A 23,108-nucleotide genomic window follows, 5' to 3' on the forward strand; every position below is an offset into this window, starting at 1 on the left:
AACAGGATGCTGAAGGCCGAAGACCGTGATGAAAGACCAAAGTCCTGAAGATCGCTGGAGGATGCCGAAGCACCGAAGGATGCTGAAGGACCGAAGGATGCTGAAGGACCGAAGCATGCTGGAGGACCAAAGGATGCTGAAGGACCGAAGGATGCCGAAGGACCCAAGGATGCTGAACGACCCAAGGATGCTGAAGGGGTCACAACTGGATGCGGAAGAATGCTCTTGATCAAGGAGCTCAACGCGGGAAGATGCTTGAGCGCAGAAGCGGTAAGCGAAACACTACTCTTGTTAGGTGCAGAAACAACGCTAGGCACAGGGTGCAATTTGGGGCGTGGCTTTATAGTCCGGCGCCACACCATGCTGACGCTAGATGTGTAAGGGCATTGGCTTCATGCACATGCCAGGTGAATTGCTGCATGTGCCAGGCTTGCACGTGCCCAGTGCTTCTTGGCTTGTGATGAGCTGTGCCCTTGCCTTCTGCTCTTTCCTGTGGGTCGCAACCAGACCTCACCCATCCACACGCTTGCGCCAGTCAACCACCATCCCCGTCCACCTTTTCCCTATTGTATGAGAGGGGGGTTCCTTCCCCCTGTAAGCCCGCCACCCCTGGGCCAGTAATGGGATCGTAACAGCACTCTCCTCCAAGACCCCCCCCAAGGAGTGTGCCTCCCAGTCCTGGTTTGTGGGGATAGTTACGGTGGAAGCGGGCAATCAATCTGGGAGCGTGAATGTTTTCCTTAGGTTCCCATGTCCTATCTTGAGCACTGTACCCCTTACAGTCTACCAAATAGTACAAACGTTGCCTACATATTTTGGAGTCCAGAATTTCTTGTACTTCATATTCGTTTTCTCCTTCTTGGATCTCTATCAGGGGATGCTTGTTGAAGGAATCCCGAGTTCCGGGGTTTACGGGTTTAAGGAGAGATACATGGAAGACTGGGTGGACCGTTAGATTTGGGGGAGTTCGAGTTTCACCACCATTGGATTAATAATGGTGCATATAGAGTAGGGTCCTATAAATTTAGGGTAGAACCTCTTGGAACCTTTTAATCGAATATGTTTGGTGAAGAGACATACCTTGTCCCCAACCCTATATTCAGGGGCCTCCCTTCTTCTCCTGTCTGCAAATATATTTTTTGTATTCTTGGTTTCCTGAAGTGTTGTACGGGCTCTTAGTAATGTTTCTGTAATGTTGGTATGAAGGGATGTGACTGCAGGCATCTCCAGGTCAGTGGGTGGATCGAACTTGGTGGTCTTTGGATGTCTCCCATAGAGAAAATATAAAGGGGTGAACCCAGTGGCGCTATGGATGTTATTATTGTACGCATATTCGACCACCCACAAGAGGTCGACCCAACTGCCTTCGGTTTGGGGAAACATGAGCCGCAAATACTGTTCTAGTGTCTGGTTGGTTTTCTCGGTCTGTCCATCTGTTTGTGGGTGATGGCTTGTAGATAGTCGGACGTCGATGTGGGTTTGTTCGCAGCAATGCCTCCAAAACTTGGACACAAACTGACTTTCTCTATCAGAGATGATGACTGACAGAAAGCTGTGTAACTTTACGATGTTTATCAAGAAGGCATGTGCTAATCTTTCGGCATTTGGCAACCCTTTAAGGGCAATTAAGTGCACCATCTTTGTAAGTAGGTCCACTACTACCATAATGGTATTGTACCCATTACACAGAGGAAACTCTGTTATGAAGTCCATTGAGATGGTGTGCCAAGGGACGGCTGGTATTGGTAAAGGGTGAAGTAACTCGGAGGGCCTTGTCTTGTGTGTCTTACTACGTGCACACACATCGCATGCTTTGACGTATTGTATTACATCTTTTTGCCAAGTGGGCCACCAGTTATATTGGTGGATTTTCCCTAAGGTTTTAGTGATTCCAGGGTGGACAGCAAGGAGAGTATTGTGGTAGTTATGCATCAGTTTGGTTTGCAGACAGAGCACAGGAACATAGAGCCGTCCTTGATGAAACGGAAGACCATTTTCTATGGAGCGGCGCTCATCTTGGGTTTTCCATTCTTGCCATTGCTCTGGGGTTAGGGCGTGCATTATATCCTGGTGGAACTGGTCTAGTGGTGACACTCCTGGGCCAATTAGCCCCAGCAATTTGTTTCCTGGTATAATGGCAACAGGTGCAGGGGATGCGTAAGCGTCTCTTTCTTCCTGACTCCACTGGATACGCGACAAGGCGTCCGCTTTTCCATTCTTGACCCAAGGGCGGAACGTGATTATAAAGCCATATTCAGAAAAGAACTGGGCCCAGCGGAGCTGACAGGGCAATTGGGCGTGTGTGGTCCGTAAATACTGCACGTTTCGATGATCTGTGTAGACCATAATAATGTGTCGTGCCCCCAGTAGATGATGATACCACTCCTTAAATGCCGCTTTAATAGCCAAAAGTTCCTTGTCGGTTATGGAGTAATTAATTTCGGTAGGTGAAAATGGTTTCAACCAGAAGGCGATTGGGTGTAGATGCGTGGCAACAGGATCCCTCTGTGATAGCACCGACCCCATCGCGACAATGGATGCATCCGTTTCAACTACGAAAGTCAGGTCAGGATTTGGATGTTTTAAGATAGGAGCCGTTGTAAATTGTGTCTTGAGTTATCCAAATGCCCGTTCTGCTTCAGATGACCACTTGAAGGTTTTGCGTTTCCTTAGTAAGGAGGTGATGGGACGCGCTATGTCTGAAAACCCCAGTATAAACCGTTGATAGACGTTCACGAAACCAAGGAAGCTCTGTACTGATTTTACGGACGTGGGAGTAGGCCAATTTAAGATTGCTTCCACCTTTCGGTTGTCCATCTGGATGCCATGCGGGGTTAGTATGAATCCCAAAAATTCTACTGTCTCGACGTATAAATTGCAGTTCTCTAATTTGGTATACAAGTGGTGTTGATTAAGTTTTCTCAGGACTGTGGTTACGTGTTGCACGTGTTCTTCTTCCGATGCTGAGTAGATACGTATATCGACAATGTAAACCATGACGCACACATCGAGTAGCTCCCGTAACACGTCTGTCATAAAAAACTGGAAGGCTGCTGGGGCGTTGCACAACCCGAAGCCCATATTTTGTGCGGAAGGCCGTTTTCCACTTGTTTCCTTCTTTTATCCGGACAAGGTGGTATGCTCCACGTAGATCTAATTTGGTATATATTTTTGCATCCTTAAGCTGATCCAAGAGTGTAGGAATGAGTGGCAAGGGATATCTATTTTTTACTGTAATCTTGTTGAGTCCCCTGTAATCAATGCAGGTCCAGAGCTCGCCTCCCTTCTTCGGGATGAAAAATAGCGCTGAGGATGCTGGAGACCTGGATGGTCGGATGAACCCATTGGCGAGGTACCGGTCTAAATACTCCCGCAGTTGTTGATTTTCTTTTTCTGTTAGCGCATAGATACGGCTGCATGGGGGTTGCGTTCCAGGCATCAGGTCGAACTGGCAATCGTATGGCGTGTGCTGTGGCAAGGTCTCTGCAGCCTCCTTCTGAAAAACGTCCTCGAACTCTTGATACCGGTGTGGTAGGAGCACTGACGGTCTAGGAGACGACGTGGCAGTTTGAGCACTCCGTGAACTGGGGGCAGATACGGATAGCAGGTTCAGAGGCAGTCCGTTGGGAACATGACTGTATGGTTTCTCCAATTTCTCCAATTACTGGGTTATGATGTTCGAGCCAAGGCATACCTAGGATTAACTGTAATTGCGGAGCAGTGATTAGGTCGAAGGTTATGCTTTCTCGATGGCCGTCTTTACACAACATCTCTACCTCCTCGGTGCATAGGGAGACAGGCCTGATACCAGTGGTGAACCATCCACCGAAACAATATGATTGGTCTTCCCCCCGCTGCTGTCCTTGAAGGCCTATTCTTCGCTATATGCCCATATCAATGTAGTTGCTGATGGCTCTGCAGTCAATGTAGGCCTCTAACGCATGCATCTGATGGGGGTGTCCAGACTTAATCAAAATGACAGGCATAGTGAGATGTGAGACCGTGTTTACTTTAACCTCCCTCGACAAGCCGATCCCTACTCTTGTCGAGTTCAACAGTTTTCTGTCAGCTGTTCAGGCTTCTCTGGATCGTTCACTATCTGTCCCGTGACTCCCAAGGCCTTTTTCTTTGGTTTGTTCATGCAATCTTTTAAGAAGTGAGCTGCCTTGCCACAATACAAACATAACTGATGTTGCCGCCGTCTCTCTCTTTCCTCTTTTCCCTCGGGCACTACCTAGCTGCATAGGTTCCGGGGCACTTTCTAAGGGACGTCCTGCCCCTTCCCGTGAACGAATATAAACAGGCCAGGCTTCCACCTTACTCCGGTCAGCCCTTCTTTCTTGTAAGTGATGGTTCAACTGGATTATTTTATTTATTTTATTTTTATTGTTTACATTTGTAGAGCACACTGCAGCCCATAGACATCGAGGTGCTATTACATGAAGGTGTACGCAAGCAAGATTATGCATACATAGAGAACATAGGTGCTTAGTTACAGAGAGAGAAAAAGGAGGGTGGTTAGATATGACATTTGTCTGCCTTCAGAGATCATGGCTGGGAGGTTAGACAAACAGCCTGGTTTTTAAGGCTTTGCGGAAGGCTAAGTGAGAGTCAATGCCCCTGAGGTGCATGGGTAGGGCATTCCAGTGTGAGGCTGCTAGAGCTTGGAAGCTCAAACCGCCCGCACGTACTCTGCAGGTCTTGGGTGTAGAAATCAGGTTGGTGTAGGCTGATCTAGAGGGCCTGGCAGAGGTGGGTCGTGAAATTCTCTGGGCAAGGTAAGGGGGAGCAAGGTCATGGAGGCATTTATGGTGAGGGAGATGATTTTAAAGGTGATCCTCTGCCTAATGGGCAGCCAGTGGAACTTCCTTCTAAGGTCAGAAATGGGGTCTTTCCTGGAGAAATCTGTGGTGGCCCTGAGAGCGTTGTTCGGGGCAAGTTGGAGCTTAGCGATATTTTTGCCAGAGGTTCCACCAAGGAGCGCATTGCAGTAGTCCAACCTGGATCCTATCATGGCCCTGGCAATAGTGAGGCCATTTTGAGAGGATAAAAAAAGGGTCTTGCTGCGTAGATGAGTTTGGAGTAGTATGCAGATGAAGAGGCTATGGCATTAACATGCCTGTCCATGGTGAGATTGGAGTCAAGGTAGACTCCTAGAGTCTTGACTGTTTGGGATACCGCAATCGGTATGTTGTCGATGGTAAAGGAGGAGTATTGTTTGTCGAGGTTGCCTAGAATTGTTGTTGACCCAATAAGTAGGAGCTTGGTCTTCTCGCTATTAAGACATAGCCAGTTGTCTGCCATCCAAGCTTGGATGGTGGCGTAGATGGAGTTGAGGGTGTTCTTGTCCAACTCATAGTCACCTGTGAGCGGGATGAGCACTTGGGTGTTATCCGCATAGTTGGTGTATGAGATGCCCATGGCATCGAGGAGATTGAAGAGAGGCAGAGTGAACAGATTGTAGAGGGTGGGTGCTATGCAGGAGCCCTGGGGCACCCCACATTTGATGTGACTGAGAGAGGCACATGCTGAGTCAGAGAAAACTTTCATGGCCCTTTCCTGTAGGAAGGAGGTGATCCATGCGCATGCTTTCGGAATGAAGTTAGCTGCTATAGAGAGATGGTGGCAGAGAGTGTTGTGATCGACGAGGTCGAGTGCCGCTGATAGATCGAGGAGGAGCAGGAGCACTGGTTTGCCAGCGTCACAAATGTCGTCCATTTGACTTTTTAGGTCAAGTAAAGCTGTTTCAGTCCCATGTCGAGGTCAGAAACCAGACTGCCGAAGGCCCAGAAGGCGGTGCTCTTCGAGGAATTTTCGGACTTGCTGGTAGGCCGCTTTGTCCAGAATTTTCAGTAGAAAGGGGACAGTGGTGCTGGGCCTGTAGTTCCCTGGTACTGATGGGTCTAGAAAGGGTTTTTTGAGGAGCGGACGAACCCAAGCTTCCTTAAGATCAGACGGAACATGGCCAGAGTGAAAGGATGCATTTATGAAGACTGTGAGGAAGGGGGCAAGGGTAGGGCCGCAGTCTTTGACTAGCTGTGCAGGGCAAACATCACCTTTACAGTTTGATGGTTTGATGGTTTTTAGGAGCGTGATGACTTCAGATTCGGTGATGTCCTTGAAGTCGAATGGCGGGCAGGAGTGGCCTTTGGTCTCTTTGTTGGTGTTAATATTCTGGTTGGCAATTAGGAGGGTCAGAGCTTTTTTGGTGCGCCTGCATTTTGGTTTGCAAGGTGTTTAGTTTATTAAGCATGGCTGATTGGATGTCATTGCACCATTTTTCATCTTTCAAGATGGTGGATGGTGCAGTAGACCGAGTTTCAAGTTCCCTGAAGATGGTGAAGATTTCTTTGGTACTAGATTTAGCGTTGGCAATCCTATTGTTGAATGAGTTAGCTTTAGCGAGGATAACAGCTGATTTGTAGTCCTTAGCGATAGTCTTAAAGGTGGATTTGGTAGCGTCATTAGGTTTATTTCTCCAGGCTATGAGGGCAGCTCGCTTCTTGGACCGAAGCTCAAGAAGCTCTTGGGAGAACCATGCGTTGGTATGCTTGGCTTTCTTAGATTTTCTGAGAGTGAGAGGGGCAATGGCATCAACTTCATTAGTGATTGCCAGTTTGAAAACATTGGCGAGGGTGTCAGGGTCTGTCGAGAAGGGGACTTGGAGAGCCAGTACCTCAAGGAAGGGTGTGATCCTTCCTACAGTTAGTAGAAATGAGCTTCTGGCGAGAGCTGCGGGAAGAGGGCAGGTGGGTTTAGGGTGCCCTTTAAATGTGTCCAGGTCAAATTGGATGTGGTGGTGGTCTGTCCACCGGACAGGAGAGTTTCTGGTGATTAGCACTGGGCAGTTGTGGTGGGCAACCCAGTTTAAGGAACGTCCTTTGATGTGGGTAGGATTCGAGATGGTTTGTGCGAATCCGAGAGTGGACAGGGCTTTTTTTAGAGAGGTCATGTGGGCGTCATTAGGATCGTTGAGGCCTAGGTTGAGGTCACCTGTGAGAAGGACTTTGGATTTTCTCTTTAAGTTCGCTGAAAGTGCTTGGATGAGGGATTCATGGAATTCGGAGATAGGACCTGGAGGTCGATAAACAATATGAAGGGTCAAGGTGAGGTTGGGAGAGAGATAGATTCTGAGGGGAAGGTAGTCACAGTTGTGGCCAAGTTCACCTTCAATCCTCCTGATGGTGAGGTTGTCTTTGGCGATGAGGGCTACTCCCCCGCCTCCGAGAAGGGGTCGGTCTTGCCTGTAAATGCTGTATCCGTCTGGGATAGCCAGGGAGAGGGCAGGGCCTGATGAGTCATTCAGCCAGGATTCAGTGATAATAAGGAGTTCAGTACTGTTTTTGAGAATTAAGTCATGAATGTCTAGGGCATGTGCAGGAACTGAGCAGGCATTTATTAGGGTGCATTTAAGGGTGGAGGTCAGTTGGGACGTGGATGAGGAAGCCATGGGGTCATGCGTAGGCATGATGGTTTTGTCAGGGGCATCCGGCACAGGCAAGATCAATATAGTGGGGGCAGCAGGCACCACAGGCAGATTCAATACAATAGGTGCAGCTGTCAATACAATGGGTGCAGCAGGCACCACAGGCAGATTCAATGCAGTGGGGGCAGCAGGTACCACAGGCAGATTAGATGCAATGGGTGCAGCAGTCAATACACTGGGTGCAGCAGGCACCACAGGCAGATTAGATACAGTGGGTGCAGCAGGTACCACAGGCAGATTAGATACAATGGGTGCAGCAGTCAATACAATGGGTGCAGCAGGCACTACAGGCAGATTAGATACAGTGGGTGCAGCAGTCAATACAATGGGTGCAGCAGGCACCACAGGCGGATTAGATACAGTGGGTGCAGCAGTCAATACAATGGGTGCAGCAGGGACCACAGGCAGATTAGATACAGTGGGTGCAGCAGTCAATACAATGGGTGCAGCAGGCACCACAGGCAGATTCAATACAGTGGGGGCAACAAGCCCAGGCCAGTTTGCAACATTGGGCGCTCGTGTGGATGGTAGTAGAGGGTTAGGGTCATAGAAAGCAGCGCCGGGGAGCAGAAGGTAGTATTGGCCATAGAGGTATCAACCCAACACCTACTACCAAGGCGCTTGTTACGAGAGTTTGTGCTCGGAGTCTAAGTACGTTGGGATAGTATAGTGCGTGTGCAGAGCCGTGCGTTTTGAGCGGAGCAGAGTGGAGACTTTAGGAGTGTAGATGGGAGGCAGCTGGATGGCTTACCTTGTTGACGGCGCCAGGGAGCTCCGTCCAGCGTCATCGAGCAGCGGAGAGCTGCAGAGAGTGGCAAAGACCTTATCCATAGGCCTTTGCCATAATGCGGCTTTGCCTGGCGGCGCTGCTCCTCTCTTTTTAAAGCGGGAGAGGAGGGGCTGCAGGCAACGGTGTACGAGTCACCTAACTCAGTTCGGGCTGGGATGATCCTGGTTGCCAAGGATGCGAGACACGGCTTGTGTCCGATGTGTATTGCGGTGGGGGGTGCGTGGGGCATGATGGCGACGGGTGCTGGGCTCCTTCCTCTGGGTGCAGGTGCAGGCTCCTGCCTGTTCTGGGGACCTCGGGAGACCACTCGCAGCAGAGCTGCAGAGAGTGGCAAAGGCCTTATCCATAGGCCTTTGCCATAATGCGGCTTTGCCTGGCGGCACTGCTCCTCTCCCTTTAAAGCAGGAGAGGAGGGGCTGCAGGCAACGGTGTACGAGTCACCTGACTCGGTTCGGGCTGGGATGATCCTGGTTACCATGGACGCGAGACACGGCTTGCGTCCGATGTGTATTGCGGCGGGGGCCGAGTGGGGCATGATGGCAGCGGGTGCTGGGCTCCTTCCTCCGGGTGCAGGTGCAGGCTCCTGCCTGTTCTGGGGACCTCGGGAGACCACTCGCAGCGGAGCTGAGCTGCAGAGAGTGGCAAAGGCCTTATCCATAGGCCTTTGCCATAATGCGGCTTTTACTAGTAGGATTACTAGGTCTATGTAGTCTGCGCAGCGTGCAGGCAGATTAACCACCTGAGCCAGGACATCTTTAAATCTCCCCTGAGACCCTGATTGGTTATTTTTTCCTCCGGCCAGTTTGTTTCGGCCACTAGCCGGTTAAAGGCAGTAATATACACCAACAGGTCTTGTGACCCCTGCCGTAATGCCAGTAGTTTGGCGTCCACAGCTACCCCTTGATTATTACGGGCAAACAGTTTGTCTAATTCCTGCTGGAAGGCGCCAAAGTCATGCAGAATGGGATCATCCCAATTAACCGGCGGCACTGACCAATTGGCCGTGTGGCCCCCAAGTAAGACAGGACAAAGCCTACTTTAGTTTGGTCAGAGGGGAAGGCCCCGGGCCGGCATAGGAAAAGCAATCTGCACTGATTCATAAACACAGCATATCGTTGGGGGTCTTCTAGGAATCGTTCCAGCAGGGCCGAGGGAACTGAATGTCGGGTGGTGACCTGGATGTGGGGCGCCCTCTCAGCTCCCCTTTCAACGGGTCCCGGCAGGGGAACATGACTAGCTAGCGAGGCTAGTAACCGTTTGGCCAAATTCTCTGTCTTTTCCCAATTGACCACCACTTCCCCTTTTATGGCATTGGTCTCATAGCGGGCTGCATGCACCTTGGCCCGTAATTCTCCCAAAAGGGTGGACAACTGATCTACTCCTGGGTCCATGGCACCCGGGCAGGGATTACCACGTGGGCTTAGTGTTTTGTCACGCTTGCCTCTGGTGCCCTGCAGGAGTGCCAGGTCCGGACGGTGCTGCTGAGTGGTCCCCGTGCTGATCCCCTTTTCACTCGGTCATATGTCCAAAACCATGCCTTCCCCACCTGTCTCCTGGAGGAAAGACCTCCAAGCGGGCAGTGAGGTTGGGAGGGGTTTGGGTGTGTTCGGGACTTGCGTTCTGGGTTCTGGGGTTGTGGTGGAACCTAAAGGGCGAAAAAAAGGGTAAGTGTACTGTGGGAAAGTGCTGCGTGTTCACCCGCTCCCTTCTCTCTTCCCCTAATCCCCGTAGTCTGCGAGGCTGGCTGGAGCGCGTGGATTTGGGTCTGTGTCTGCAATCGCTGCTCGGGAGATGAGTATCGAAGAGGGGCTGAAGCTGGTAACAGACTCTGTCGCAGTTGTGCTGTCTTTGTTAATTGTCTTATGTTTTTTCTCTCCCTCCAGGTGTGGGAGCACGGGCGTTGAACTGGTGGAGGAGCCTTGCAGGAGACTCGCTCGTTCCGGGATACAGCCAAATTCTCGAGTTCTTACGTGGTGGGTGGCTCTGATGGACGAAGGATGGAAGATGGACACTAACCCTGTTGCTTGCTTTCGTACAGGGCGTCGAACACCAAGAGCCAAGCAGGGCCTGCAAGACCAAGGGCAAATAGCAGGTCCACGCAGAAGCAAGGAGGACGGAGCCTGCCGCAGAGCGGCGTTAACAGGATGCTGAAGGCCGAAGACTGCGATGAAAGACCAAAGACCTGAAGATCGCTGAAGGATGCCAAAGCACCGAAGGATGCTGAAGGACCGAAGGATGCTGAAGGACCGAAGGATGCTGGAGGACCGAAGGATGCTGAAGGACTGAAGGATGCTGGAGGACCGAAGGATACTGAAGGACCGAAGGATGCTGAAGGGGTCCCAACTGGATGCAGAAGAATGCTCTTGATCGAGGAGCTCAACGTGGGAAGATGCTTGAGCGCAGGAGCGGTAAGTGAAACACTACTCTTGTTAGGAGCAGAAACAACGCTAAGCGCAGGGTGTGATTCGGGGCGTGGCTTTATAGTCCTGCACCACACCCTGCTGGTCCTAGATGCGTAAGGGCATTGGCTTCATGCTTGTGCCAGGTGAATTGCTGCACATGCCAGGCTCGCACGTGCCTCGTGCTTCTTGGCTGGTGATGGGTGGTGCCCTTGCCTTCTGCTTTTTGCTGTGGGCCCGCAACCAGACCGCGCCCATCCACACAGTCAGCCACCATCCCCGTCCACCTTTTCCCTATTGTATGAGAGGGGGTTCCTCCCCCTCTTAGCCCACCACCCCTAGGCTGGTAACAGGATCGTGACATATTACACCCTAAAATGTTATTATGTTCGGCAGACCCAATGGCACATGTTTTAATGTTATGGGTAGTTATTTGAGAAACTTGTGTAGATGTCATCCAGTTGCTGCTGCAATCCCACTGGTGTCTGGTCCAACAATAGAGCATGGTATTTGCACTTCATGATTGACAGTGCCTTAGGTAATACCAAGGTCACACTGCACTTAGCGTAAGAGGCAATAATGTACTGCTGTCCCAATTGTTCAATAGAGTGTGCTGGCCATTAGATTTCAATTACTAATACGCATAAGGCCCCAAACACTTGTCATATAATTTTCAGATTGGGTTCATATCAATTTTCAATATTTTAGTACTTGGAAGGAGATGGGGAATGACAAAAATTACATTTTGGAAAGTCTTCATATTGGGCTGTGAATGTATTACAATTGTATATGATTCAAAAAATCAATACAGGAAACAGGAATGAGAAGTCACATTTTTAATTAAAGCATTAGAAAATACAAAATCACTAATGATATAACAGTGGATTCTATTATAGCATATCAAATTTAAGGATAAAGTATGAAACAACTAAATATTATAGGGAGTAATATTTCTACAATGTATAGAATAAAAGGTCCTTCTGTACTCCTCCCCACCAACCTTAGTCCTATATCGCAATATAGCTGCACCGTGGCCAGTCTTTATTTGAAGAACCTCTCAAATTGATTCCCAAACTGTTACATAATGGATCCATTTCATATTCATTTAATTTGCTGATAAATTACATTTGATTGGTGAGCATTTTATATTACCATTTATTACACAATATGTACTAAAGAATAATCTCTTTGATTTGACTCCTTTTTAGGATCACAGGTGTGGTAAGAATGAAAGTAATGATTGGATTAAATATTGCTACATGTGCATGTTCTCTTTGCATACTTCATTCAAATGGCACGTGTTAGAACCCTGCTCAGACTTCAATTAATCTAGTCCCACTCCAAGAACAGAAGCTTGACTTTTCATGGTCGCCAAGTCCAATGCATGCTTCTTCATTGGGTCTTCATCCCATCCAGGAAAAGATGAGAGATTACTTGTGATTTCATCCTCGATAGGCCATCCCCAGAGCTTGAAAAATGGGACCAAATTCTTTTTGACTTCCTTGGAAAACATGTCTGCCCACAGATTCATTTTATATGTGTTTTCGTTCTTGACCTGGGATAGTTTCTGGTAGGCAGAGAAAATGTGGATGAAAGCCTCCCAACCAAATCCTTCCTGGAGCTGTGAAACAAAAGAAAAGTTATTTAGAAGAGGTATTTTGTGCACTTGCTGATCAAGCAGCATGATTTGGTTCAAGAAGAAATGATAGTTTGGGTACAATCATACATTTCTCAGTACTGTATGAGCATGCAATTATTTCACAGGACTCTTGGGACATTTCATTATACCACAGTCTTATAAGATTTGAATTTTCGTTGAAATGATAACATAGAGCTATGAAAACAGATGCACATTTTCTGGATGGGATTAGTATATTTACCTGATCAGGTGACTCATCAACATCAATGGGAAATAGTGGGCTATCTGGTTACTTAGCTCTAGGGTGACGGTGTTTCAGACTTTATCAGGGAAGATTGTCCATATTCTCTTATGATCTATAGTATCTTAAGGGCTTTGTAGGGCCTTGGTGATTTTGAAGGTGATACATTTGTCTTTGCATTTAAACATGTTTTCATGGTACATATATAATGCAGCCTTGCATTATGTCTAGGATCCATCACTGAGATATCCGGTAGTGTGCTGCCAATAGGAGCAGCTCATTTTGTAGGAGTGTAGCTCTTCTATGCGCAAGCCAGCACCTGTTATCAGATTTCTGATGTTTGATTTGGGCAATGGTGTCTACATCATTTCGCATTTGTTGGCGGTAGTGATTAGCTGTGACAGCCGAGGGTTTCCGATCCTATGCACTTTTTCAAATGAATTTGATGCTTTGCCCTTGAACCTTTATCAGGCTATTTAGAAACAATACACTGGCTGGGTGTGGGACCAAGGATAAGGGATTTACTAGACCACTCGCCATGGATACGAATATCTTTCATCTGATGGTCACCTATCAAATCCTAAATTTCCGGAATTATATGGAAACTTTCTATTTAACAAAGGCACATACCAATTCCCATATAGTGATAGTTTTAAAAACTTCTGTTGGTGGTACAGTAACTCTCACCTCATAATAATGTCCAAATAATGTCCAAAAACACTCTCTGCCCGTATAGGCACCGTACAAATGTTCAATAAATAATAAATAAAACAAATAAACAAATAGGAGGACAGAAACATATAAAGCTGGTTTTGCATGTTCTATTAATGTGTTTTTTCTGTAATCAAGGACACGCACCAATTGCTATTCTTTGCTTGGTTTGCCTTAAACATCACTTTTGTTAATGTTTTGTCACATCTTTGTGTTTTGTGTTGGTATTGCTAAATGCTATTTAATTTTTGGTATTATCCTCAAGTGTTCTCCTTCAAAATGTAAAATTGAAATGTTATATTGAATGTCGGAGTCACTCATCGGGTTATTGCTATTAGGGTCTCTCTGTGTAAGCATTGCCTTTACCCATGCACACCCCTGGTCTTTTTGCAGAGTCCCTCTCAAGAGTTTTGTCTACTGTCTATTCAGTAGGGCATTGGGCATATGAAATAGGGTGTATGGCCATTGTGAGTACGTGTGCTAGTATGGGACATTTTCTGAGGTTAATGTTCTGTCAGTTGTTGGTTTAAGGACTTACTTTGGGTGAAAATCCCTACAAGAGGAAACATATTTCAAAACACCCACTGACATGGGCAGTCACAATAACAACTGCCGAACCAATTCACAGACCCACAATTTCGGTCCGTACCTTGTGGTTGAGTTCAAACATAGCATGTTCCAAAACGAGAAAACCATCCATTGTAACCAACCATATAGTGGAAGGTGCTGAACACACTTACATGAGAACTCAACACCTCCTCCGCCATTAGAGTGAAAATAGCATGCCAAACCAGTATCCAACCTAAGAGAAAGGATTGTTGGAGCTGGGACAGTGTCATGTCAAACCTCATATTATCTCTGCCTTAATGCCTAAGCCTTAACATTACTGGAATGGAAATTACTGCAATATTATATTGGACAAGGTAAGGTCAATTCTCTTGATAACTATTGCAAGTCTGGACCCACCACGTTGCCTGCAAATTCCTATGATCTGTTTGAATCTCAAAGCAGAAATGTTCTCTTAGCAACAGACATCTCCATTCAGAACATGTCACTTTCATTGTTTGAAAATCATGCCCAATAACAGAATAATTGAAGCATACTGTAGAATGTTCCACCTGATCATCATCCAAACCGGCTATGATAGCTCTGCCTGAAGCATTACTCTCTATGTAAGAGGCCTTCTACTGTCTGGATGACATAAAACTGGGCCAGAAATAACATTTGTTATCATTGCTTGAAAAGTCATTTCCGCTCATGCATTCCAATGAAACCCCTTAAGAGGGATCTCCTTTAACAGTCCATTAGAAAACAACATGCAAACCAAGTAGTCATCATCTTATTTCTCAATCTCACATATTTCTGATTGAGCAGGTAACAGACCTTTTGTAAACATTCCAAACCTTCCCATGGATGACCCTGATGATCCGGCCCCAAGGATGAGTGGATCAAAATATAGAATCCTAAAGTGATAAAAAATGTCAGGGATGGCTCTTTCTTGAAGTCACCATGCCAGCTCTAAAAAGCACACAGAAGAAGACAGGATTCCTGTCATGATGCCCGCTCCCGGGAAGCCGGTTCAAGCCCTGCGTCCCCGAAAGCGGACATCCAGTCCCCAAGGAAGGACCCAGCAACCCCATATAGGGGCCCTTTGGACAGTGTCCTGGCGCCTATGGCGCCAGGCTCATAAAAGACATCAGTCCTGGCGCCTATGGCGCCAGGCTCATTATGGGAGTGCTTGTGTGCACTTTCCTGATGCAGACCATGCTGCAGGATCCCGGCCTCCTTGAGACCTGAAAGGAACTACTTTACCTGTGGGACTAATTTACCATCCGGGCGTGGTCGGGGAAGGATACATACCTGATTGGAGGAAGGATACATACCTGGAACTTCTTCCAAGGCTATTTAAACCCCACCCGAACAGCCACACGTGCTTCGCGTTGTTCTGCATCTAGCAGCTGGACGCTCACCGTGTCTGCTCCTGCATCCTGACTTTTGCCACGCATGCCAGCATCCTGGGTCACCTGCAAAGGAAGAGAAGAAGAGAAGAGAAGAAGGAAAAGTCCTTACCTGCTAAATCCGCATCCCGGAGACATCTCGCCGACAATCCTGAAAAGGAAGACTTTTATTTAAAAGCTCATCGCGTCGATCGCTGCAGCGCCGCATTCCACTCACCTTTACAGGGCGCCTCCATGTTCAGCAGCGATCATCCGTATTCGCAGTCACGCCCCAGCACCTAGGGAGAAAAAGACCAGAACAAAAGGTGAGAGAGAGAAGGGAATAAGGAAAGCTAAATCTCCATGTTAAGACTTACCTGTTGATTCATTCCCTCTTCATTTCGGGTCCGCACTGCATCCTGGCATTTCCGGACCCCGGCCCCTAAGGGGAAAAAGAGACATCAGCGCTAATGAGCGAATGAAAAGACATTACCAAAATAAACTCATTAAAGACTTACCTGATTTCTACAAGGATTTCACCTCTCATCTCAGGTCGGTGCCTGTTCCCCGGCATTCCGTACCCCAGCCCCTATGGGGAAAAAGACACCAGCATTAGTACATTAATGCATGGACACAAGGGGAACCTCTTATCAAAAAACTTATCTGGAAGCCTAGCAAGTTTGGTTCTCACCAATCCGAAAATCCAGTGAAGTAACTGGATACCAAGGCGCCCCTGCATCAGAAGCAGGATGGAGAGCTCGTCCTTCCAGACCCTAAGGTGAGACGCTACGAGGAATCACAGAAGGGTATCGAGGAGGGTGAGAGGGGAAAGTGGGAGGCCGATTGCATTACCCCGCAGACAGTTAATCCCCTATTTTCGCCTACAGAAGGATACTTCTGCGAGCCAGACAAGCTAGATTTGGGGGGCCCGGTCCAGTCCGTCTTCCGAACCCTGCGCATCACCTTAGAAGAGGTCACAGCAGCGCGAACCAGGCCAGCGCCTCCGTGGGAGTCAGGTGAGCGTTACAATTCCCCACGAATCCGCCAACAGTGCAATAGGAGCTGAAATATACTGGTGAGGAAGAAAGTTCAACAAACATACGAAGAGTTGAAAAGCGTGTCCTTCTCAGCAATGTATATATTAAGTGTAAGCCAGTAATGGGAGGAAAGCTAGCATAGGATTAAGCCATGATGGAAAAGGTGGGAAAAAACTGTTTTATTCGTGAAATTGTAAAAATGTAAATCATCTGAGGGGCCTCATTAAGAGTGGGGCCGGATTCCAGTGGAAAATACGCCAGAATACCACCCAATGGAATTACCGTTAAGACCACTTGGTCCAGCGGAATTACCTCCGGATTACAAGTGGTGGTGATGGAGTTAATCCCCATTTTCTGAGAGCCCATTAGACTCTATGGGGCATTTTTGGTGGAATTACTACCGATGGAACTACTGATGCGTTAATTTCACCGATTTTGCTGATGTTTATCAGAAAGTGGGAGGATTTATCTCCAGCATGATGCTGGAGATAAATCCCCCACTCCAGGGCCATACTTGTAGTATGATAGTGCAGAAAAAGTGTCATCATTCCGTTACTGGCAATTTTGCCCACAACGCCATACTTGTAATGAGCCCCTTACTTGGACTTCACCATTTAATTGTCTTATCCTACCCAGCATGTGGCTGAAGGTGCCATTTGGAACTATCCTTGTCAATGTGACGTTGGGTCACCAGGCTACCATGCTGGACTTACCGCTGCAAGACACACTGCTAGAACTCACACACCTGAACACCACATAATGCCCTGGCAGCAAAGCTGGTGCGAGACTGCGAACACCAAACTGGCCACAACATTTTCAGATACTGACTTGTCTCAGTGCTTCGCTCTGCCCTGTAACTATGGGCCCTGGGGCATTATCTGACATGGTAATGCCGCCCCGCCTTGGGGCTTTTGCTTAATTAGCTGTGCCAAGAAGGTGGGTTTCAAGGGAAAATTGGAAGGAGGCAAGAGCAGAGGGAGTGCTAAGAGAGCAAGGAAGATAAATCCAGAGTTTTGAAGCAAAGTGGTAAAATGAGTGGAAGCAGGACTAGGAAAGGGTAAAATAGGGAATGTGGCAGGAGAAGAAATAAAAGACGGATAGCAGAATTAGTAAAAGAGTTTAATAGGGCATAGGACTGAAGGCCAAGAACATTCCAAGGCAATTGCCAAGAGGGCAAAGGGTTAGGGTGAGCAGGTAAGAAAGCAACACATTTTCCAGATGTTGTAAAGGTGAGAGCGTTAGGGGTGAGTGAGAAAAGAAATGTGAGAAGACGAAAATAATGAGAAGGGTGGGAAATTACACCAAGGTTCCGAGCAGAGGGGGCGAAAGAGAGAGAAAGTCTGGAGAACAATGAATAAAAGCGGGCAGGGGCAATCAGGAAGGAAATGTTCAGGAAAGACGAATTTCTGTTTTGGATGAATTGAGGTGAAGAAAGTGAGCAAGCATTCATGACTTAACAGCAGAGAGACAGAGAAGTGTGCAAGGAGATCAGTGATAGAGGAGAAGGAGCCAAAGTTTTGAGAGGGATCACCACAGACATTACAGTTTAAGCCAAATGATAGAATAGTAGATGAGAATGAGATGGAATAGGGAGAAAATAGTTGAGGTCCAATAACTGAACCTATGGTATTAGTAGCTGGGAATTTGATGGCAAAACTTATTTGGTATGCTGTGTGAATACCTTGGATATCAAATGATATTAGCAAAACTGGTCATATAATGCTAATAAAATAACGTATTGGGGCAATGTTGTAAATTGGTGTGAGTACTAAATCATTCAGTGCTAATACCTGGTATGTAAGCCTCACCAAAACAGGTCTATCCCTGTTCCTCTAAAACCATTAAGGACCACATTGATACCCTTGCTCCGGCCCTTGCCGACTTCTGTAACCATTCCTTTGCCTCTGGATATTTCCCCTCCCCTCCGAAGCACTCCCTTGTGCATCCTCTCCTCAAGAATCCCACAGCTGATCCCTCTTGTCCAGCTAACTATCACCCAATTTCCATTACTACCTTTTTGGGGCAGCTCCTGGAAAAGCTGGCCATCTCCAGCTTAACCTTCATTCTGACTTAGTTGGCTCTCTCCATGACCACCAATCTGGATTAAGAGCTGCCAGAATCACGGAAACTGCTCTCCTGAACATCCGTGAAGACCTGCTCTCCAACCTTGACTCTAACATTCCCTCTGTTCTCATCCTACTTGATCTCTCCTCTGCTTTCGACACAGTCAACCATACCATCCTGCTCAATCGTCTCTGTGACAACCTGGGTATCACTGATCAGGCTCTGGCCTGGCTGACCTCTTTCCTTTCTGATCGACCCTCCCAGGTACAACATGGGTCCTTCCTATCCTCCATCTCCCTCTCTACCTGTGGTGTTCCCCAGGGGTCTAACCTCTCGCCCTGGATTTTCAACCAATACCTGGCAACCCTCACCTACTGCATTTACATTTTCTGCTCAAACCTCCACTGCTACGCTCATGACACCCAACTCATTTTCAGGCTTTTCTCAGACGCCTCCACTCCTTCCCTCATCTCTGATTGCCTAATCGCCATTCGAAATTGATGTGCCACCAACGATCTTTGTCTAAATGCCAACAAAACTGAGATCCTCCTCATTGGTACACCTTCACCATCCTTTCCCCTCACTCTCTGGCCGGCCTCCCTTAGCCCTCCTCCTACCCCTGCCTGAGAGGCTAAGAATCTTGGGGTCATCTTTGACTCCACACTTTCCTTCTCTGCACACATCTCTAACGTCTCTAAAAAGTCAAACTTCTTACTGCACCTCCTTAGAGGGACTCTGCCTTTCCTCTCCTTCCCTCAGAAGCTCACTGTCTCCCAAGCTCCGGTTCTCTCTAGGTTGGATTACTGTAACAGCCTCATTCTAAATCTCCCTGCCTCCACTCTCGGCCCTTTACAACTAATCCAGAACAGGACTGCAAGACTTGTCCTTGGCCTCAAGCCCTGGGATCGTATCTCTCCAGCTCTGAAATCCCTTCATTGGCTGCCAGTGGATGCAAGGATTAAATTCAAAACCCTCTGCATTGTCCACAAGGCTTTCTGGGGCCTGGGTCCAAAATACCTTCGACTATCCCTCTGTAAATACCTCCCCTCTTGTGCCCTTTGCTCCTCTACTTCTAACTCCCTCAGGGTCAGTCGTTTTTCAAAGAAACGAGCTGGGGGCAGATCTCTGTCTTCGGCTGGTGCCTCTCTTTGGAACAGCCTCCCGGTCACCGTGAAACTAGAGGAGAACCATCTCAGGTTCCGGAAGCACCTCAAGTTTTTCTCTCTCTGCACCGTGCACCTGGCCACCCTCTGTCCTTCGGGCCCAGGTACCTGCTCACCCTGCCTCCATCCAGCACTGCCTGAGGGCCACCCCTTGCACTGGGATCTGTATCTGTACCCATACAGTCTCCCATCCTTCTTCTGCACTTATCAGATATACCCTATCTGACTAATCTTGCACTTGCCACTTGCTGGCTGCACTACCACTTTTCACTGCCTTAATTTATTTATTGCACTTATTATTTATTCTGTTCTCTCCTCTGTTTCCACACTTTCCACTTTTCACCTTTTCTCCCCTTTCCATGCACTTGCGTGTTCTAAGACCGTTCTTTTTGTTCTCCCTTATTCCCCTCCCTTTGCTTGGTCGCGCACTGAAACACATGTGTATGAGCGCAATATAAATAAAATATCATATCATATCATAATGTGAATTCCTGCCATATTATGGCAGTTTCAAGCTTATGATAGTCATATCGCTCATAAGATGCACGTACAGTGGCATATCATGTCCTTACCTGCAATGCTGGAAATGTATGTGACTACTAAGTTATATAATGGCAATACCAGGCATACGATGTGACATTCTGGCATGTCATGGCAATACCAGCTACATGCTAGCAACACCTTCCATGCGATTTGTGTACTTTGGCATATCATGTCATTAAATGGCAAACAAGAAGAATACCGGGTCATATGAAGGAAATCATTTTCATATGGTGATAATAGCTGGCACATGATGGGAGTACCTGGACATTTTCCTTGCAATACCTTGTAAATCAAGGCATTCCATGGGTATATGATGCAAATAGTAGGCAATTTATATGAGTACCTGGGTATCTGATTGTATGAACTGACAGCAAATGTATTATTCTTATATGGATTTGTGGTTTCCTGTACTTATACAGCACTTGTGCCACCAGGGCTGTTTCAAAGACAGAAAAATGAACCAACAAAAGTCAAAAGTACTGGCTTTGCCAAAGCTTGTTATTGATATGGTATTCTTGACTTGGCTTCACTTCACTTCAATGTTTGCTAAATAGTTTTCTATAAACTACAAGAATCTGCTCCTCTCACAAAGCATGTAGTTCAAACCAATTCTAACATCAACCGAGGTGCAAAGGAAAACGCAATCAGCGTCTTTCTACGTGACGTGCCGTGACGTAGAACTCCCCCAACAGCGTCCATAGGTACATGTCAGTAAAACGTGCGGGAACATCTGATCCATTTTACATAGGCATGCTTTCATTGATGTGTTAGCCTTGTCTATGTTGTCCTGTTCTCTTGGATAACACAGATTCACTACTTCATGCTTTCAAATGATAAAATATTTTCTTTCCGATCATTCAAGCCTCTCCTAATAGCACTGGTCAACTTATCCAATATTACCGCCCATGCCCGGGCATGAAATCAACATTCTCACCCGGGGAAGGGCATTCAGCCAATCAAGTGGCTAAACTTTATAAACCTCCTCATCAGCGAGGATTTCTTTTGCCTTTCTCAACATTGAGATTGAACGGCAGGAGTAGAGAGGCCAGCTTTTGCTAAAAGGTTTGATCCTAGGGAGATAGCCAAAGCCGGAGAATCCCCCTCCTCCATGACTATTGATGCCTGGCAACCAAAGGGAATATTACTGCTATTTATGACAGAGGAAACTCTATTTTGTGCCTTCCCAAAGAAGCACAATCTATCATTTTTAGGATTGTGCTTCCAATCTGCCTGGAGAGAGTGACTTGTGCTTCAATAAATTGAATGTCCTGGCAACGCTTGTATTGACCTGGCTCATATGCGCTACAGAAGTGGAGTTCAAATGTTATTTTTTTCTATAACTTACCCTGGAAACATATACCTTCTTTCAGGCATGTTTGTAGGTCATAAAGCATTTTACATGCTACGTGATGCAAGTATTTCCTCAGCTATATATCTTCATATTGTTGGATCGGATTTATTACAAATGCTGGGAATTTGTATTAAAAAAATCCTCTTTTCAAACACAATTTAAATTTCTTCTCCCATAAAGGGTACTGGGCAGTAAGCTTTCTAGAAATACATCTTTATATATAAAGCTGAATGTATGTATGTGTGTGTTTGTCCGGCTATACAAATCCACAACGTTGAACCCACGTCTACCAAATTTTGCATGGATTCCTCTTTTGTCTGGGGCAAGATCGTAATCTATGTTTGGATGCAAAAATCTTATATGCACAATAAAATGGGGAAAAAAGAAATTACATTTTTTTACTGCGCCACTCCAAATATGGGAAACTGCAAGGTTACAGTTTACTTAAGTTCATTCACAAGAAGAGAGCACAATCAATCAATCTTTCTTGGACATTTTCTGAAAAGTGCTGAAGCCATTGAGTAAAACATGCCACACAAAAAACGAACATCACTTGGAAAAGCTGCAACTGATGTAAAGTGAAAATCAATATCTAGAGCTTCTGAAACTCAACAAACAGCAGCACAACTTGCCGACCAGAGGACAAGAGCAATTTTCTCCACAGAAAATTAGATGTCAGAGCAAATTGAAGCAAGACTTGCTGACATGAGGACAAGAGCAACATCCTCCAGGGCACATGAGACACCAGAGCAAACTGAAGGAAGACTGGCCGACAAAATGACAAGAGCGACATCCTCCAGGGCACATGAGACACCACTCGATCAGCACACGGGCAACGTCAGATAATCCATCTATCTATCTATCTATCTATCTATCTATCTATCTATCTATCTATCTATCTATCTATCTATCTAAAACAAAGTTGTGTTTGTGGGTTTGTATATGGCGATGATCTTGGGGACGTAACTCCTCATGAACTGTGAGGTCTGGCATCATACATTTTGTCTGCAATATTCTTTATTTCATTGCCAAATTAATGCAACTATTTCTAGCTCAATAGGCCATCCCGTTCCCGAGATAATACATTTCTTTGGTCTTTCGGAATTACGTTTTGTGGTGTTCCGAGTGCCATCTACAGGTAATTTGTAGAAAGTGCTCATCATCGTGCTGTCTGTTTTAAACTGGTCTTGCGTTTTTTTTTTCAAATGCTTTTAGAAAAGAGTGGGCCTCATTACGACCCAGGCGGTGCGGAAATAACGGTGGTGGTAAAGCCACCGCCACCGGTGTTTTCGGACCGCCTGAGTCCAACCCCTGCAGGCGGGAGGTGATGTTCCCGCCAGGTCTGACCTGGCGGGTTTAACACAACCCGCATGCAGGCGGACGAGGAAACACCGGCAGCATTACGAGATGCTGCCGGTGTTTCCATGATCCCCATTTCCATCGAGTCCCATAGAACTCAATGGGAATGGGGATTTACACCATTCCGCTTCCGTGATTCCCGGAAAACCGGGGTTGTAATGCCCCAGTAATTCCAGGAATCACAGAGGCGGAATGGTAATACGAGTCTGGCGTTAATCAGGTAATGAGGCCCAGTTGTCTTTCTTTTCATTGATTTGTTTTGCAATAAACTTGATACATGTTAATTTCACTAATTAATTGAGCACAACATTTTTATTAACCTCCGATTTAAATTCTCACATGAGTATCATATTTGTATGGTTACTGTGATTATTTGCAGTGTGTGTTT

The 23,108-nt window shown here is 46.8% G+C and overlaps 1 protein-coding gene across 1 annotated transcript in view; it reads right to left on the reverse strand.

The window, feature by feature from the left end:
* Positions 1-11,496: 11,496 nt before the first annotated feature.
* LOC138481150 (TRPM8 channel-associated factor homolog) overlaps positions 11,497-23,108 on the reverse strand; it is a 416,320-nt gene continuing 404,708 nt past the window's right edge. Inside the window, exon 8 of the mRNA XM_069613089.1 lies at positions 11,497-12,296. Coding sequence (XP_069469190.1) covers positions 12,000-12,296 — 297 coding nt within the window. The 3' untranslated portion in view covers positions 11,497-11,999. The remainder of the gene's footprint in view (positions 12,297-23,108) is intronic.

The sequence above is a fragment of the Ambystoma mexicanum genome, chromosome 5p (assembly GCF_040938575.1).
Source record: "Ambystoma mexicanum isolate Mex_15411 chromosome 5p, UKY_AmexF1_1, whole genome shotgun sequence".
In the NCBI taxonomy this organism is placed as follows: Eukaryota; Metazoa; Chordata; class Amphibia; order Caudata; family Ambystomatidae; genus Ambystoma; species Ambystoma mexicanum.